The sequence below is a fragment of the Callithrix jacchus genome, chromosome 2 (assembly GCF_049354715.1).
Source record: "Callithrix jacchus isolate 240 chromosome 2, calJac240_pri, whole genome shotgun sequence".
In the NCBI taxonomy this organism is placed as follows: domain Eukaryota; kingdom Metazoa; phylum Chordata; class Mammalia; order Primates; family Cebidae; genus Callithrix; species Callithrix jacchus.
In genome coordinates, this window is record NC_133503.1 from 61,950,075 (window position 1) to 61,969,487 (window position 19,413).

General features: G+C 41.9%; 1 protein-coding gene across 3 annotated transcripts in view; it reads left to right on the plus strand.

The window, feature by feature from the left end:
- DOCK2 (dedicator of cytokinesis 2) overlaps positions 1-19,413 on the plus strand; it is a 464,897-nt gene that overhangs the window by 69,101 nt on the left and 376,383 nt on the right. For all 3 annotated transcript variants that reach the window (XM_035290348.3, XM_035290349.3, XM_035290350.3), the window contains exons 16-22: positions 398-470; positions 583-686; positions 2,496-2,679; positions 2,844-2,941; positions 4,642-4,731; positions 5,805-5,905; positions 6,978-7,112. In XM_035290348.3, coding sequence (XP_035146239.1) covers positions 398-470; positions 583-686; positions 2,496-2,679; positions 2,844-2,941; positions 4,642-4,731; positions 5,805-5,905; positions 6,978-7,112 — 785 coding nt within the window. The remainder of the gene's footprint in view (positions 1-397; positions 471-582; positions 687-2,495; positions 2,680-2,843; positions 2,942-4,641; positions 4,732-5,804; positions 5,906-6,977; positions 7,113-19,413) is intronic.

Below are 19,413 nucleotides of genomic sequence, written 5' to 3' on the forward strand. Positions count from 1 at the left end.
CGTTGTTAATTTGCTAAGCCCTGCTGCAATTGCCAGAACTCCTGGAGTGTGTAAGGAAAATGTGCATTGTGCAGCTTGCAGTGCATCAAATCCTGTGCTAAAGTTATGTGACTTTTATATCAATTTGGGGAGACTCATTTTTCCTCACTATAATTTACAGACCTATTTTCATTGGCTGGCAATGCAATTTGCCAAATGGATTACATTTGGTACTTTATTTTCTCTTCATAGCTAGTTCTTATGTAATTTATTTACAGTTCATCAGGCTCGATGGATGGGTTGTAAATCAGCCAGCAGCTTTCTCAGTTAAATGGTCAGGCTGCTGTGGAAGAGTAGGGTGCAGTGGGGAGGGCCCTTTAACTCTTTGTGTTCTGAGCTCTGGCTTCTGTCTGCTGAGGTGGCTGTCCCCATTGAAGACATGCAGAGGATCCATCTGCGATTCATGTTTCGACACCGGTCATCTCTGGAATGTGAGTACCATACCAAATGGCATCTCTGCACTTCCCCCTAAGGAAAGAAGAATGGAATAGCTGGGTGGCCCATGTATCATTTTCTTTCCTGACCCCACAATGCTATTTCCAGCTAAAGATAAAGGAGAAAAGAACTTTGCCATGTCCTATGTGAAGCTGATGAAAGAAGATGGGACTACTCTACACGATGGATTCCATGACTTGGTTGTCCTCAAGGTATCATGAGTTGGAAGGAGCTCTGCACTGAGGGTGGTGCAGGCAGCAAACGGTGATGGCAGAATTGCTTAGTGGTCAACAGCAGGGACCCCAGAATCACACACATCAGGGTTTACCAGCTTTGTGGCCTTTTACAAAATCTTGACTTCTCTGAGCCTCCGTTTCCTCATCTTTGTGCCCTCAGTGAATAATTGTGAGAATTATGAGACAGCACATATGAGACATGTGCATATGAGAATTATGAGACAGTACATTATGAGACATTGCAATGATGAGTACATGGGAGACTCAATATGTGGAAAAGGTTATTGTTATTACAGAAAGGTTATTATTATGACTGTTATGTACTCTTGACTCTGTAAGGACCTCTATGACATGTGCAGAAGACCTACAATAAACATTCGAGAGATGCTGCATTGTAGCTAACGGAAAAGTATTAGAATCTGCAGTTCTGATACTGCTGATGACTAAGCCTGGATTCATCTCACATGTCTTCCTGAGTCTCAGTTTCCTTTATCTTAAGCAGTGATGGCCGTATTTATGACAACCCAATAGGATGACCCATACAAAAGGGCCATCTAAACTATAAAGGGAGTGCAGAATTTTATTTGTACATTATGATACTTGGACTGTTTTTGAGATGTGTAGAAGTGTTTGCCTGATTTTACCTGCTGCTTTTCCACATGCCCTCTTATGACAGCAGAATGCATCTACCAGCACCTGTCTGGAGGCAAGGATATGGCTATGAAGTAGAGCAAGGTTGAGTACCTAGCTCATGGATCACACCCTTGCCCTTGGCTTTCTTAACCTTGTAGGCTGAAATTGCCCTTTTGTCTATGGGATGCATGCCAAACACAGCCTCATCAAGGCTTCATCTCATAGTACTCTTGTACTCTTCTCTGAGTCTCTCTGACTTTTCTGGAAAACTTCCTTTATTCAGTACAGCCTCTGTTTTCTCACTTATCATGCATAGAGTTCTTGGCTTGAAAGCCCTTCTTCCCTGACAGACTGTGAACTCCTTGGGGGCAGAGGCCCAGTTGCAGTCAATTTTCTTTTACTTACCCCCATTAGGTTCCAGTTTCCTGGACTAATTATAGTAACAGTATCTGCTTCATATGATTGTTATGAGGCATATAAAACACTTGGTACAGCTTCTGGTGCAGAGTAAGCTAAGTAGCATCTTCTGTAATGCCTACCTCTAGTCATTCATTTCAGCATGCCAATGCACTTACATGCCTATCACTCTGCTATGCATTCTATATGCATTATCTTATATTATCTGCTCAGGTATTCTAGGAAGTAGGGATGATGATTATCTTCAGTTTACTCATGGAAAGAAATGAGACACAAAGAGGCAAAAGAATATTCAAGATAGCATAGACCTGTGAATGACAAAACAGGGTCCAGATCCCAGCACATTCTAACTAAGTGCCTTTGCCATTAAATTCCTCTTTAAGCTAGATTCCTTATTTTGCTGGTAAGGATGTGTTATGATCTCAAAGAAAAAAAAAGATTAACTAAAATGGACTGTCTGGGAATCATCAATTCCCTTTTCATTTTGCCATTAGTGAAGTTCACAGAGCTTTCACCTTGAGAATCAACTCCCTTTCCATTAATGTATCTGAATTCTTGCCTGTTTTGTGGAAAAATGACCCTGCCTCACCAGCCGATGTCTATTGCTTTGCTGATGATTTTCTTCACTCTTTATGGCCCTCTCCACTTCACAGTGTCTAATTTGGCTGCTGTAAGCTCTGTGTGGCATTGGGCATGGAGCCTTGGCTTGGAGCAGTAACCAAGTGTTGTTTCCAGGGGGACAGCAAGAAGATGGAGGATGCCAGTGCTTACCTGACCCTTCCTTCTTACCGACACCATGTGGAAAACAAGGGGGCCACCCTGAGCCGGAGCTCCAGCAGTGTCGGGGGGCTTTCTGTCAGCTCCCGGGATGTGTTCTCCATTTCCACCCTGGTGTGCTCCACCAAGCTCACTCAGAATGGTAATGGGGTCATCAAGAGTTGTGTCTGTGGGGATTGTGTATATATGTGTGTGTGTGTGTGTGTGTGTGTGTACATGTGTGCATGTGTGTGCAGGCCCAAGGAGGTCCTGATATGGACAGTTGGGCCATTAATGATGCTTCTGAATGTCTGGACTCTATTTTAGTGGGCTTGCTGGGTTTGCTGAAGTGGCGTATGAAGCCTCAACTGCTACAGGAGAATTTAGAAAAGTTGAAGATTGTGGATGGAGAAGAAGTGGTGAAGGTCAGTGGGACTTCATTTTGTTTGTATCCTTACACTAGTGACAGAACTCTCCATTGTGGGTGGCTTCAGTGGAGAAACAAAGTATTGAAGGACCTGGGAAAACTTCTCCTCCAACAGTGGGACACACTGTCCCAAGTTGCATTAAGGAGTCTTTATTGTGAAATCCAGGAGAGTGACTTGGTTCAATGGCACTGAACGTTGGGTGCCAGAAAACAATGGTTATGCTCAGTCTCTGGAAATAGATGAACCTGGGTGTAAATCCCAGCTCTCCCACTTGCCAACTTTATGTGATAATATTATAAATGTGACATAGTTCTCAGGGCTATTATGAGCATTCAAGGTGAAAATATTTAAAACTTACTCAACAGTCTCTTACACATAGTACACAACATTTAAATCAAAGCATATAAAACGAAGTCCAATAAAGTAACTAATTTTGTTGTCATACATTGATTATATGTGTATGTGTATATATGTACGTATGTGTGTGCATATGTGTGTGTGTGTGTATATATATATATATATATAGTAGATGATCTCTTAGTACTACCCACACATCACTGTTACAAATAAAAATTATTCTTGGTTTCTGCTTCTTGGAGAGCATCATGTATTAAAGATGAGAAAGGGAAAGACATCAGGGCTTACATTTTAAGTGAAATAAGCAGAAAACAATGCAAATGTCAGATGTATTATTGCAACCACATGGTAGTGGAGAATAGAAAGTGTCTGAAGTGCATATCTAATTAAAGCAACTGTTTTCTCCAGCCTTATGAATTGGGACAAGTGTTTCCCAATGGTCCTGGTGATCTTGTTTCCATGATACAACTAGAAATTCTGAGATTAAACATCTTTATATGATGACTCTGTGTTTTGAGGGATTATAGGAAATATTGACCCATCCCTTAGGAGGGAGGAAAATCAAGTTTTATTTAATTGCCTCTACCTGGAGAAGCAGTGGTAGAATTTCCAGATGCTGTAAATGACCCATCTACCTCATTCAGCAATGGCAGAATAACCCCCCAGATGCCAATTTTATAAAATCTACAGCCTTTTGGTAACTTGGAGAAGTTATGGAAGAGATGAAACTTTTGTTGTCTCCCTCTTGCATTCTTTTTTCTTTTTTAAAAAAAGTTTGTTATTTAAATACAACATACATATGATGAAATAGATACAGCATGTACACACCATGTGCTCACCACCCAGATGAAGATACAGAGCACTTTTAGTATTATAGTAGATTCCCTCATGCCCCTTCTCAGCCAGTAATCCCCCTGGGGTAATTGCTGTTGATTACCATCATTGTAGATGAGTTTTTGCTTGCTCTCAAATTTCATAAGAATGGAGCAGTAAAGAGTGTATTTTATGTGCCTGATGTATTTTACTCAATATGATGCCTGTAAGAATCATCCTCCTTGATGCCTGTGAAAGTAGTTTGCACTTTAGTCCAGCTGTCTAGTATTCTCTAGTGTGAAAATGCCACCATCCATGTATCCATTCTGCTGTTGAGGACACATGGAGGACAGTTGGGTTCCTCTAACTTCTGGCACTTGTGAGTAAAACTTCTCTAGCCCTATTGAGATGGCATGTGGTGGATGTGTGCTCTAATTCTCTTGGATAGATACTAAGGAGTGGGATTGCTGGGTCACCTGCACTTTGTCTTGTTTCTGAAATAGTGCAACCTTCGTTATTTCTTCCAGTTTCTCCAGGATACTCTGGATGCCCTCTTTAACATCATGATGGAGCATTCTCAAAGTGATGAGTATGACATCCTCGTCTTTGATGCCTTGGTAAGAGAGAGGGGGAAAAGTGTCTAGTGACAACAGGCACTACTAGGGTGTGTCTTACTTCGAAAATACTGAGAACTCATGACCCTCATGGCCTTTTTCATGAATTCTTTTGAGGTGTTGTAATGTTTGTCAATAAGACCAACAGTGAGCTGCTGTTTCCTTTTGTTTCTTGCCAGTTCATTTCAAAGCATGAGGGATGGTGAATGAAAGGGGAATTTTAAATGCTGATATCAGATTGACACTGACTGAAGGTACATGAGGCTTGATCCAAGAATGATGCTTTTGCTTTCCATGAATGTTAGGAGCTAGTTCCTGGCTAGGTTGTAAAACACTCAAAATGTTTCCTAGCTTCTTTCCTTTCATCTTCTACTCCCAGTTTCCTCCAACTCACTAATCATTACATTTCTCATTACCACCCAGAACCTTTCATGATACTATACCATTCAGATCTTCCTTCCTTTAATCCTCTTTTATGGTCATTTTGTCTCCTCCCTATCTTGACTCAGATTCTCTCAGAGTTATGTCAAAATAAACATAATGCAAAATAAACATCTGCAGTAGGGAATCAGTGCCCAACAAAGTTTTCATGTGTTAACCCCTTGTGTCATGGATATTTGCATTTTTAAAGAGGTTATTCAGAGACAACTGTGGCTTAATCAAGTGTTTCCCCAGAGAGTACCCTAGAATGCTAGCGCTCAGAAAAGATGTTTCATGACAAAAGCATATTTTGATTAATTAATTTAGGGAAGTGCTGAATTTTAGAGATTCACGATGTATGTAAGTATATTAAAGATTCTGAAAAGTTTTGCAATAAGGAAGACAGTCTAATGATGATAACCTGACATTTCTCAAACTTATTTGGCCGTTAAATCCTTTTCATCTTATAACATCCTGCAGCATACTTTATGAAACACTTTTCTGGGAAGATGCTACCTTAATAAAAAGGACTCACTATGTATTAATAAGCTAATTTCTGAGCAAAGAATTTTGATAGGGGTTGAATTATGCCAGGTAAAGATGGCTTCCTGGTCTGGGTTTGCCCTGAAAATACTGCTGTCTTGCATATTCCTCAGATCTACATAATAGGACTCATTGCAGATCGGAAATTTCAACATTTCAACACTGTTCTGGAGGCTTACATACAACAGCATTTCAGTGCGACCTTGGCTTACAAGTAAGTAATTGTGCACATGGGAAATTCTTGTCCACCACCTTCTTGCCCTGCCAGGATGCCTAGGGCACAGGAACTTGAATAATTTCCTTTTGTCACTAATCTGTGTGAGCTCTCCATTCTCTGACAAAATCCAACCTATGCTTGGGTTATCTGGATATCAGTAAACATGTGGAATACCCATAGGTTTGGATGAATACCTTATGGTGGCAGTGGTAGCTAGAAATGCTCATTCATCCATTCAGCTAGTGAGCTCTCAGTTCTTGAGTAGATACCAGGACTCAAAGGCAACAGAGAAGAACAGGCACAGTGGCTCATGCTTATAATCCCAGCACTTTTGGAGGTTAAGGTGGGCAGATCACCTGAGATTAGGAGTTGGAGACCAGCCTGGCCAATATGCTGAAACCTAGTCTCTACTAAAAATACAAAAACTAGTCAGGCGTGGTGGCAGGCACCTGTAATCCTAGTTACAGAAAGGCAGGAGAATCACTTGAACCCAGAGGTGGAGATTGCTGTGAGCAGAGCTTACACTACTGCACTCCAGCCTAGGTGGCAGAGTGAGACTCATCTTCCCCCCACAAAAAAAGCTACAGAGAAGAAAGTGCACATATACACATGCCAAGTAGCTCAGTCTGGCTTGGGTGTAGGAAGGGGCCTTGAAAGACAGGCCAAGTAATTTGAAGTCTGCCCTACAGTAAAGAAGAAACATAGAAAGTTCCTAAGTGAACTTAGAGTTCTGTGATATTATGAGAACATATTTTTTAGAAAGAAAAGGCTGAAAAAGAAGACATTATTGCCACCGTTATTCCCACTTGTAGACTGATTGTGACTAGTTTTCCTAGTCAAGAAATTTTTTTTCCTCCCTATTTGTTTCTTTGCTGGCTTTTTATGAAAAGGAAATACTTATTCCTTCCCTGAAATAAATATAATTTTTATGCAGTTATTTTTATGCTTATAATGAGTGAGCTTGGCTTTACTACCACCTTTAACCTTTGATTGAATGCCTTATAATTTACTCAGCAAATTAATTACTATGATGAAAGAGATGTATTTTGAAAATATTATCCCTTTTCAGGAAATTGATGACAGTACTGAAGACTTACTTGGACACCTCCAGCAGAGGGGAGCAATGTGAGCCAATCCTAAGAACCCTGAAGGCTTTGGAATATGTGTTCAAGTTCATCGTTCGGTCGAGGACATTATTTTCACAGTGAGTACTTGTTATGTAAGAGTGATTGATTAGCTCTGCAATTCCTCTGGGATACAACAGTATTTTTACTGTAGGAGAAATTCGTTTAAAAAATTATAACCAGCTGTCGATCAAAAACAGCTCAAGAATCCAACCAAGAGAGTTATGAATATGTAATAATGATACCCTCTAAGTTCATTTGGGAAAATGAAGGAAATCTTAACATATTGCAGAGTTATGTTTTATCTAGTAAATGTAATATGAGGCTCTTTTGTGTTTCATCTAACATTCTTCATTTGATTTGAAATATGATGAACATCTTCCAGGAATCTATATTCAATGTTAGAGGGGCTGGGAGCAGGAAGGGCACAACTCAGGGAGTTTGATGGCCTGTAGGTTGTACGTGGCCGATGAGCTGGTATTTGCAGTTGACCTGTCTGTCCTTGAGATCCACATATTCAAAAAGTGAGCTGATGCATTAGAGTACCTTAGAAGATTTTGATGGTCAGTATCATGAGGTCAGCTGCCTTTTTGAAGGGCTTTGGAGACGGAGGCATTCAAATACAATCTACAAAAGAGCAATTCATGTTCATTCTGGCCGTAAGGCAAAGCTGGGTAGAGGATTGTTTGTGTGTGATGGAAAATAAGAAAAACATGCAAGGAGCATATTGTCTGGATTCTTATCAGTGCAAAGAAAGAACACTCAGCTGAAACTGACTTAGGGAGAAACGAGACTTTATTTCACATCATTGAAAAATTGAGGGGGTAGTTCGCCTCAGGCATGGCTGAGCTCAGATGCTCAGTGTTATTGGGATAGTCTCTATCTGTCTAGATCTGGACTCTGCTTTCCTTTTGTTGATTGACTTATGAGGCACTTTTTTCAATTCAGAGGCCAGTAGAATCTTCAAGTTTACTTTCTACTGGTGGAAGCAACCCTTCGTTCCTTGTTGTCCTAGCAAGATCCTATGCCCAGATCTGTCTTGGGTCTTGTGTAGTTGCAGTCACGTGTGCATTCCTGGAGCCATGGCCAGGTCGGCCACTTACAGTGTGGGCTTGATATGTTGGAGAGATGACTTCTCAAAAGAAACTTAAAGTAACCTGGGCAACAAAGCAAGACTCTGACTCAAAAAACAAACAAACAAACCCATCATTGTGATTGTGATCATGACTGTGAAATGAATGCGCTGCTACAGCTTTATACTTGACAATGCATCTGAAACAGGCATTTGGGATTCTCTTAAAACATTCTTTGAGATTTCAGGTGATAATAGAAAGATGTGAGTGTCTTGAACTATGCCACAGAACAAATATACTTAGGTTATTCTGAAAGTGAAGTGTCTATTTCAAATTCCACTGGCATGTCATTTAGTCAAGTCTTAGTGGGATATTCTTCCAGGTTTGAGAGATTCTTGTCAGTGATTTGGGAAAACCAATAGGAGGCTCCAGAGGGTCTAAGAGTGATTTTCTTGGAGGAGTTCAAGAATTCAGACATTGTAGTTACAGGTTAAAAGTCAAGGATTTTTTATCCCATTTTCCAAGTGAGAATGTTTTATCAATAAAAAGAGTATGTCTTTTATACTTATCAGAACTTTTCTTCAGTTCTTCCTTTTGGTGTATTTATTTTATTGCTTCTTCTCTCTCCTGTATTTCTTTCCTTTTCTTTTCTTTCATCCTCCTTCCTTCCCTGCCTCCCTCCCTTCTCTCCCTCTCTTCCTCCCTCCCTTTCTTCTTCCCCTCCCTCCCTTCCCTCCCTCCCTCCCTCCTTCTCTCCATTCTCCCTCCCCTCTCCTCCCTCCCTCCTTCCCCTCCCCTCCCCTCCCTCCCTTCTTCCCCTCCCCTCCCCTCCCCTCCCCTCCCTCCCTCCCTCCCTCCCTTCCTTCCCTTTTTCTTCCATTTTCAAGGATTGAGATTCTTTACAAAGCCCCTTGCAGTGCCTGAAGCTCAGACAACCATCTATGCTGATCCCCAAGGTTTGTGAGCTTGTGGAATTATACAGTTTGGAACAGACTGTGCTTCCCTGTTCCATGAGATGTACAGTGAGCAGCTCCCCTTCCTACTGGAGAGGCACAAGATGACACTGCAGAGCTTCTGTTAGGATAACTTTTTTTTTTTTGAGATGGAGTCTCGCTCTGTTGCCAGGCTGGAGTGCAGTGGTGTGATCTCGGCTCACTACAACCTCCACCTCCCAGGTTCAAGTGATGCTCATGCCTCAGCTTCCAGAGTAGCTGGGATTACAGGTGTGCACCACCTGTAATTTTTGTATTTTTAGTAGAGACAGGGTTTCACCATGTTGGCCAGGATGGTCTTGATCTTCTGACCTTGTGATCTGCTTGCCTTGGCCCCCCAAAATGCTGGTATTGCAGGCATGAGCCACCATGCCCAGCCAGGATAACTCTCTTATGTCTTACATCTGTTGGTTTTTGTCTCTTCAATCTACTTGGACAAAATACATTTGTGCATTGTTTTTGCTCTTCTCTGCCTCAAGGTATGTCATCTGGCAGAAACCCTAACTCTTTAACTGGTGTAAATTCAGTGCTGCTATAATGCTAAATGCTAAGTGACTTTTGGCTTATTAAGGAGCAGGGTGATCTGTTATTCCTTGCCGTATCCCTAGAATAGCATATAGCAGCACATCACTGACATTTGATCAAGAGAGATGTCTCTAAAGCAACCCAAGCCTAATCTTGAATCTTTCCTCATGAACAGAAATCTAGGCTGACCTACAAAGAAGGTCTAGGACCTCATGCTAGGATAAGGTAGGTTTTGTATCTTGTTCTTTTTAGAATCTTTAGCAAGGATATGCTCCCCAGAAGAGCCTTTAGGGCATTGGAAAGCAATTGGGGTATTTCTGCATATGAGGGGGCATCTTTTGTGGGAAACTAGAAAACAGAAGTTTCAATGCTTTGAGATTTCTATCCCAGCTGTTGGGAATTCAGAATATAATTATTGCTTTGGGGCTTACTGTATCTGCCATTGTATGTCTGTTTCCTGTTAATCCTTTATTCTCTTTCCCCACTTGCATAACTGCAATGGATCTAGCTCCCATTGTTTGTTCTCTCATCATTAGTTTTTGCACATACTGAACAGCAACATTTGCAATGGCTAAGGATTTTCCTGTGTCAGTATGCAAGGTATAGTTGGGTAAGGGAAGAAGAGTCATTGTTGAAAAGGGGTCGAATTTTTATTTTATTATATTTTTCAGGAGGATTCATTTCTATCTATAGCCAATGAAAAAAGAAAGTTAGTTCCCTGTTGCCTGTTTCTTGTGTCACTAGCTCCTGAGTCAAAGTCTGGATCAAGTGTCTCTGATTGGGCTGATCCTTTTTTTATGGCTGCATAGTATTCTATGGTGTATATGTGCTGGTGCTGTAGCTGCAAAGGAAGCTGGCAGAGGATGTTCTAGCTTCTGCCACAGGGAGGCAGGCTTATCAATAATTCCTAAATTATAAGAAGTTTATCTGAAGGATGCTGGGTGGCTGTAAATGTGTCCAATATCCAGTGTGCTTTTGTAGAATGGCTGAGCTCCTGGGAAGTATAGAGCATCATGAGGAACATTCAGAAAGAGTTGAAGTGATAATCTTCTAGGATTCAGCTTCTTCACAAAGCCCATTGCAGTGCCTTTAATCCTGAAGCTCAGGTAAGCAGTTGCATGGATCCCCAAGGTTTCTGAGCTTGTGGAATTACACAGAGTTTGGAGCAGACCGTGCTTCCCTGTTCTATGTGATTGACACTGAGCAGCTCCCCTTCCTACTGGCAGGCACAGAGAATGAGAGGATAACTCTCTAAAAGGGAGTGGAATCAGAACATGATGCTCCAATGGTAGTTATTCTCACTTGCCTCTGCTTCTCAAAAATCCTCATGCTGCCCCAGATTAGAGTGCAGGAGGCAGTGTGGAGTAATATTTATGAGTACATGTTCATGCAGGAAAGACATTGGGTGGAATGGTATCCCTGCCCCTGTAAGTCCCTGGCTTAGTGATTGAATCAGCCTCTCTGAGCCTCAGTATCCTCATCTATAAATGTGGATAAACCAGTTCATTGTGTTTTGATGATGAAATGAGATTATTGGTACAAAGTGCTCTATGCAATGTCTGGTACTTGATATCATGTTTTCACCTAGGAGAAACAGCAAGGGTGTTTATTTCAAAAACTCAGATTTATTAAGAAATTACAATGTCTTGATTCAAGCTTAACGTTTGACTTACTACTCATACTATCCTAAGCATATCTTACTGTTTATTTCTCTGGAGGCAGGGATAACTTCTACTAGGTGTCTGTGCTTTTTGAGGAACACAATGTGGGATTCTCCAGGCCCCAGGAATTCACCTTGGTCTGCTGCTGGCTCCCACTGGGTGGTCCTGATTCTGCTTATTGCTCTCATTTCCTTTTGTGAGTGTGGTCAGGCCCTTCTGGCCAGAGAAGCCGTTGTACCCAGGTCTCTGGCTCTTGCTTGCTATGCCTCGTTTTTCTTTGCATCCTGCCTTCTGCTCTTATTACAGACCTGCTTATTTGGGTCTTGCTTCTTCCCACTTCTCCATTTAAACCTGACCTCCTGCCTTCCACAAACTCCTCCTTTACCAGCCCCAGTTCCAGCTCATTTGCTTATAAGAAACTGCCAGCTCAGAGGTTAAAGATACAGTCTCTAGGGCCAGGGCTGCTTGGGTGTGAATTCTGACTTTGAATCTTGCCATTATATTTACTAGCATTTACAACCTTGGGCAAATTATTTAACCTGCCCAAAGCTTAGTCTCCTCGTATGTAACACAGTCATTCTGGCAACCAACAGAATGGGAAACAATTTTTGCAATCTACCCATCTGAAAAAGGGAAAATATCCAGAATCTACGAAAAACTTAAACAAATTTACAAGAAAACAACAAACAACCCCATCAAAAAGTGACTGAAAGATATGAACAGACACTTTCCAAAAGATGACATTTATGCAGCCAACAAACATGTGAAAGAAAGCTCATCATCACTGGTCATTAGAGAAATGTAAATCAAAATCACATTGAGATACCATCTCATGCCTGTTAGAATGGTGATCATTAAAAAATCGGGAGATAACAGATGCTGGAGAGGATGTGGAGAAATACAAAAGCTTTTATACTGTTGGTGGGAGTGTAAATTAGTTCAACCATTGTGGAAGACAGTGTGGCGATTCCTCAAGCATCTAGAAATAGAAATACCATTTGACCCAGCAATCCTATTACTGGGTATATACCGAAAGGATTTTAAATTATTCTAATGTAAAGACACATGCACACATGTTTATCGTGGCACTGTTCACAATGGCAAATACTTGGAACCAACCCAAATGCCCATCAATGATAGACTGGATAAAGAAAATGTGACACATGTACACCATAGAATATTATGCAGCCATAAAAAGGATGAGTTCATGTCCTTTGCAGGGACATGGATGAAGCTGGAAACCACCATTCTCAGTAAACTGACACAAGAACAGAAACACCACATGATTCTCACTCATAAGTAGGTATTGAACAACGAGAATACATGGACACAGGGAGGGGAGCATCGCACACCAGGACCTGTCGGCAGGTGGGGAGCTAGGGTAGGGATAGCAGGGGGTGGGGGACTGGGGAGGGATAGTATTAGGAGAAATATCTAATGTAGATGGCAGGGTGATGGATGCAAAAAACCACCATGGCACATGTATACCTAGGTAACAGACCTGCACGTTCTGCATATGTACCCCAGAACTTAAAGTTTAATAAATAAATTTTAAAAAATAGTACCTACCATACTGGGTTGTTTTACAGAATAAATGAGCCCAGTGGATGTAAGGTACTTACTTAGCACAGTGCTGGTGACATAGCCAGTATTCATGGTTATTCATGTATTATCTCCAGCAGTCTTCACAAAAATTCTATGGATGACCCCATTTTCTGACTTTGTCTCCTACTGCTCCTCACTTTGTGCCAGCCACACTGGACTTGCTGTGGCTCAAGCTCCTTCCTTACTTAAAGGCCTTTGCACCCTTCCCCAGATCTGTTTGCTAATTCCCTCACAATTTTCATATCTTTGCTCAAACATCTTCTTTAATACCCTGTTTAAAATTGCAACCCCTGCCCTGTGTAAACACTGCTGATTTCCCTCCTCCTCTTGGTCTTTTTTTCTCCCCATAGAACTAAACACAGCTTACGGTGTTTAAAAGCATGTAATAATTATGCTTTCATTGACTGTCTCCTCCCTGCTGGAACGTCAGCTTCAGCATAGGAACCTTTGACTGTTTTGTGCACTGAGGTACGCTAAGGCAACTGGAATGTAGTAAACACTCATTAAGTATGAAATTGGACACTATTTCTAGCCTCCTTTCACAAAGGAGACGACTGAGGCTTAGATTCAAGCTCAACGATCACATGGCTATGAAATATAGCAGAATGAGGTGTTGCACTCTGCCTCATCTGATTAAGCAAATGTGAGAACCTGATCATTTTTCTGAACCATGCAAGTGTGAAGTCTGGCTGACCATGTTGAGGGGCTGTCCTGAGGGAGGGTGACTCAGACTAGAGGGGTTGATGTACTGAGTGCCATCAGGGGCTGCTGAGAGGCACACAGCTGCTTGGGTTTCAGTGCTAGAATGCATGGTACCATCCCTAAGAGTAGTAGGAATTCAGGAAAAAAAAAGATGAGCTGGAGCAGGAGTGGTCAGGAAAGGCATCCTGGCTGTTATGGGGAAGCCATCCAGGCACCTGTGACTTTCTCTTCATCCCCAGGGAATGAATAAAGAAAAATTGACATAAGGCAGGCCAGGTGAGCTCACACTCCTTGGAAACAAGTCATTGATTGGGGAGAGGAAAATTGCACTCTGTGTCCTGATGGGCTCTTCGGCACCTGGAAGCTTCATCCTGCTCCCTACCCCCGAGAGCCGAGAAAGCCTGCCATGGTGTGCACTGTGCCACGGGCCTGCACTACAGCTGCAACTTCATTAACAAGGGCATCTTAGGAGCATGGTTCACAGCTGCAGTGACACCTCCAGTCTAGCTTACCTCACCTAGGGCCAGACATGACTGCCCTTTCTCTAATTGCTTTTAGTATCAATGATCAGAACCAGCTCTCTGGTACTTTCTATTGCCTTTTCCCCCCTCATTTGCATCTTTCTTTATTCTGTGCCACCCTACCCATCAACCTCCACCTTATCCCCTACCAGCAGTTCAGTTTCTTCCTATGTAATTATTATATGGTAGTTCACCCTCCAGGTTGTGAATAAGTTAGCAAGATTGTCTGAATCAAGCTCAAGGCTAGTCAATGTAGCCTGCAGCGGAGGGCACACATAAGCCTCTGACTTTTGAAACAAATATGAATTTAACTCAAAGGTACTTGCCAGTGTGATTTGTTTTTATTGTTTATGTATGAATAAATATTAAAATGTAATCATCTGTTTATGCCAAGCATGAGCTTCAGCTCACGACAGCCTGTGACATTGCGATTCCTGTTTCTTCTGCGTAATTTGTTTGCATGTTAATGCCATTTATTTCTATGTAAGCCTCTATTTTCGGTTTTGAATATAATTTCACCTTTTCATGACAGTAATGGCTTAGTAAACTGAACAATTGCAGTTAATGGAACTGTTTTATGATAGCATTAACTTGGCATCAGATCAAGGTGAAAGAGAAAGCTGTCACCAAAAGGATATCATCAAACAGTGACTTCTCTTTAATTTATTATTTATTTTATGAGTTGCTGTAGTACTTGGAGAAAGCTAAACAGCCTTTCTCATGAACGTACATGAAAGTGGTTTGTCAATTGTTAAGTTGCCTGACTATAACATGAAATTGTGCATATGCATGAGCTTTTAAATAGTTCTCTTTCCCCTTTGCCTATGGAAATATTTGTAAACATTTATTGGGCACCTATTATGTCCTAGGCACTTTGTTAGGTTCTGGGGACTCTGAAATTGGTAAGTCAGGCTTCCTCAAGTATTGGCAATGTCGTGGACAAGATAAGCCTACATCCCAGTAATCAAATCACAGATCCCTGGGATCAGCAATGATCAGTAATGCAGTATCACAGTGGAGGCCTGGAAATGGTTCTTGGGGTGCAGACAGACTTGAATGACAAACTCTACCTTGGGAGGATCAGTAATTCTTCTCAGAGGAGGCGACGTTTCAAACTAGACATTGAAAGGTATTTAAGAAACCAGCCTAGCGAGCACGGTGGCTACTGGGGAGGCTGAGGTGAGAGAATCGCTTGAACCCAGGAGGTGGAGGTTGCAGTGAGCTGAGATCACACTGCTGCACTCCAGCCTGAGCAACAGAGTGAGACCCTGTCTCAAAAAATAATAATAATTATAAAAATTAAGAGCCAGCCCATGGGAGAAAAGAGACTCCAAAATTCTAAATACGACGTATGAAATAGAACTTCCAATGACTCCTGCTACTCTTTGGTATCATTTATTAAGCCTCTCCCCTGTGCTTGGTCCTGCACAGCTTTTCAGTCTACCTCACTTAATGCAATAACCCTCCAAAGCATAGGTATTATTATGTTCATTATATAAAAGAGAAAATGAGGCTCAGAAAGGTACAGAAAGTGACTCCAGGTCACACTCTAGACATCGGCAGGAAGGGATCTGACACCTAAGCTGAGTTTCTTGCTGCTATGCTGTGCCCACACATGAACAGCACATTTGTGGAGAAGAGTAGCCAGTGGATGAAGCCATGGTGATAGAGGGGGTCTGATGCATCTGGAGAGGTGGCTTGAAGCTGGATTGTGAAACGCCTTGAATGTCAGACCCAGCAGCTTGACTCATCCTATATGCAGAGGGATTTTAACGTAGATCCTACCTTTTATTCTTAGAGAACACATATGAATGCTCCAGTAGGTGTACACACTAATCCACTGGGATCACATAAAAATATTAAAATTATTTTATCTCACATGAAGAAATTAAACTTATACACACTTAATTTGGACTAGTAGATGGATATCATTTATAAATAAATAAGCATCTATTGAGTTTCATGCTTAAAATGAAAAAAAAAAATTTCCCCTAGGAGCAGTTTGGAAAGTGTTGCTTTTGGCAGTGAGGAGTCACTGAAGTTTTAAAGCAGGGGATTAACATGATTCGATTCACATTTTAGATAGAGTACTGGGAATGAAAGGTTAGCTTGTGGAAGACAGCATAGAAAGCAAGAGATATAGATGGATAATCAGTGGTGAAGCTATTGTAATAATCCAGGCAAGAGCTCTTGAACTAAGACAGTCACAGTGGTGCTGGAGAAGAGGCAAGGAAGAAGATAAGGGTTTACAGATGAGGGGATGGCCAGAACTACTTGAATATAGGTGTGGAGTTCAAGGAGAGGGCCAAGCCAGATGATCTGACTTTGGACTTTCTGGTCCATTTGCCCTGGCATTGCAAACCAGCATGAGAAATACAGGGGAGTAGTGGGTTTTTATAGTGTGTTGGGTTGGGGCATAAAATGTTTGAGGTGTTTATTGGCAGAGCCAGATGAAAATGTACCGCAGGCAGTTAGATACAGATTTGGAGTTCAGGAGAATGGAGACAGTTTTGGTGGAAACTGATCCAAAGAGATATTTGAAGCTATAGCACAATGTGAATAATACTACAAAACTCAGGATGAAACCCAGGGAGTCAGGCCATTGAAGGGATGGGTGAAAAGAGGGTCCTACTGAAAGCTGGATTAAGGACATAAGATAACAAGCAGAAAGGACTGCCATTCCAGGAACCAGGAAGGAGAGTGTTTCAAGGAGGGAGTGTCGGCAGTGTCAGATTCTACAGGGAGGTCATGGGACTGGACACTGATTAGTTGGCATGATATTTTGCATTGTTAAGTTAGCCAACCCTTTCCCAGAGCTTAGCATCTTTCCTCATGTCTAGTCCAGAGGCCATCAGAGCAAGCAGAGGGATCAGGGTTTAAAGTGTATTTGACTTCCTCTTACCTGTTTGTGAATTACCTACATTTGGAGTGTTCTTTTCCAGGGTATAATCCTAGACTGACTTCCCCTTGTCCATCCTTCAGAATTTGAGGGAAGTTTTATACTTTGCTCACAGCAAAGCATAGGACACTGGTTTTGTCTGCTTCCACCTCCCTTTAAATGGCACCGAACAAGGGTAATCTGTTAGACAATTAAGGGAAAAGCCTTGGAGAACACAGATATTCATTCTTTTAGGTTGAACCAGTAAACGATTTCCTCTGAGTGTTAACTCCTTATTGGAAATCTGGGAGCTAGATTGCTGGTTGAACTCTTGCCTGAGAGCAAAAATGGCTGTTCCTGTCAAATGCTGAGGCTGATGGTTGTTCAGAGAATGACTTGGGTGGGAGAGGAAATTTACTGAATAAATGTGTAGATTTAGAAACCATGTTTGCAAATCCCCTATAACAAAATATGAACATCCTGGAAAAGAAGGGTGTAGTTTGCCAGAGGGGTGAAATTCGCCATGCTAACACAATTGTCAGGGATGCGGAGTGCAATTGGGATGACTAGATATACTTTGTGATCTTTGTCAAATGTATTTGAGGCAGGCATCACCCCAAAGGAGAATTTGTTGCCTTAATAGACAATAATATATTGCTCACTTGTTGGGGTTGCTATTTATTGTGTCTTTGGAGTGGAAGGAAGATTGAAAAGGACTTCATTATGAGGCACATATGGTCATTGTCCTTCCAGTGTCTAAGCTGGTCCCTCTACCTGCCAGATCTACTCTTCTACATATAGGAGAGACATATAGCCTGCTACAGAGACACAATGATTTCATTCATTCGTTTATCTAGTCATCACTTTTGAGTCTTACTGTTTGGCCTTGTTCTATGCTAGGAGACTACAGTGAATAAGACAGATGTAATGTCTGCTTCATGCTGCCCTTATATTATATTGGGGGAGATAGACAAACATAAAGACATGAATAAACCAAGTCTTTTCAAATGGTAATAAATGCCAGTGAAGGAATAAGCAAGTGTGCGCTGAGATGGGGGTAGGGGGAGAGGGGGCAGCAGGGTATGGAGTATAGCAGAGTGGTGACTGAGGAGGCTCTTGAGCCATACTGCCTGGGTTTCAATCCCAGTGACTGTGACCTTGGGTAAAGTCACTTCACCTCTGGGCCTTGGTTTTCTTGTCTAAAGTGGGGATTACCTGAGTGTTATTGTGAGAGTTCTGAAAATGTGACATACATACATACATTCATTCATTCATTCATTCATTCATTCATTCGAGGTGGAGTCTCACTTTGTTTCCCAGGCTGGAGTGCAATGGCATGATCTAGGCTCACTGCAGCCTCTGCCTCTTTGGTTCAAGGGATTCTCCTGCCTCAGCCTCCAGAGTAGCTAGTACTGCAGGTGTGCTACTACGCCCAGCTAATTTTTGTATTTTTAGCAGAGATTTTTGACATGTTGGCCAGGCTGGTCTCAAACTCCTGACCTCAGATGATCTCCTACCTCAGCCTCCCAAAGTGCTGGGAATACAGGGATGAGCCACTGCTCCCAGCCCTGAAAATGTGACATTTAAACTGAGATATGAAAGATGCAAATGAGTCAGACATGCGAGGGCTGGATGGGAGGAGGAGATACAGGGAGGAAAGCTATGAGCAAGCACTCTCACAGGGTGAAGCTTTCCAGAAAGTTAGAGAAGACTGGTGCTGGGGGACGTATGGTGAGAATAGGAGAGAACAAGAGAAAGATGAATTTGGAGAGCGAGGCAGAGGCTACCATGCAGGGATTTTTCTAGGCGCACTGCAAAGTCCTCAGAGGGCATTTAACTAAAGATACTTGCATGTCAGGTAGCGTGCTATAATACTTGGGTGACAAGAAGTGTTTGTGTCATGGACCACATGTGGGTTGTAACCCCCACAAGCCTCTTTAGTTACCTCATGTAAGATACACAGGACATAAACTGTCTATTCTTTAATCAGGCTACATGGAGGATAGACATCCTGTGTTTCCTCAAATCAGTGAGCAATTCCTAGAGTTCTTGAAATCTTTTGACTCTGTTAAGCATTTTTGTTCTACAGTCACCACATTTACTATTTTTAAGAGCCATTTATGTTTCAGCCACCATGAATTTTTGGTTACAGTTTTGAACAAGTTTTCTTTTTAATTTTAAGTATACAATGATAGCTACGTCTTTCTCTCTCTCCCCCCCACCCCCACCCTCACCCCCTCCTTTTCCCTCTCCCTCTTCCTCCCCCTCTCTTTAGAGACAAGGTCTTGCTCTGTTGCAGAGGCTGAAGTACAGTGGCATGATCACAGCTCACTGTAGCCTTGAACTCATGGGCTCAAATGATCCTCCCATTTCAGCCTCCCAAGTAGCTAGGACTAATGCCCAGCTAATTTTAAAATTTTTTTG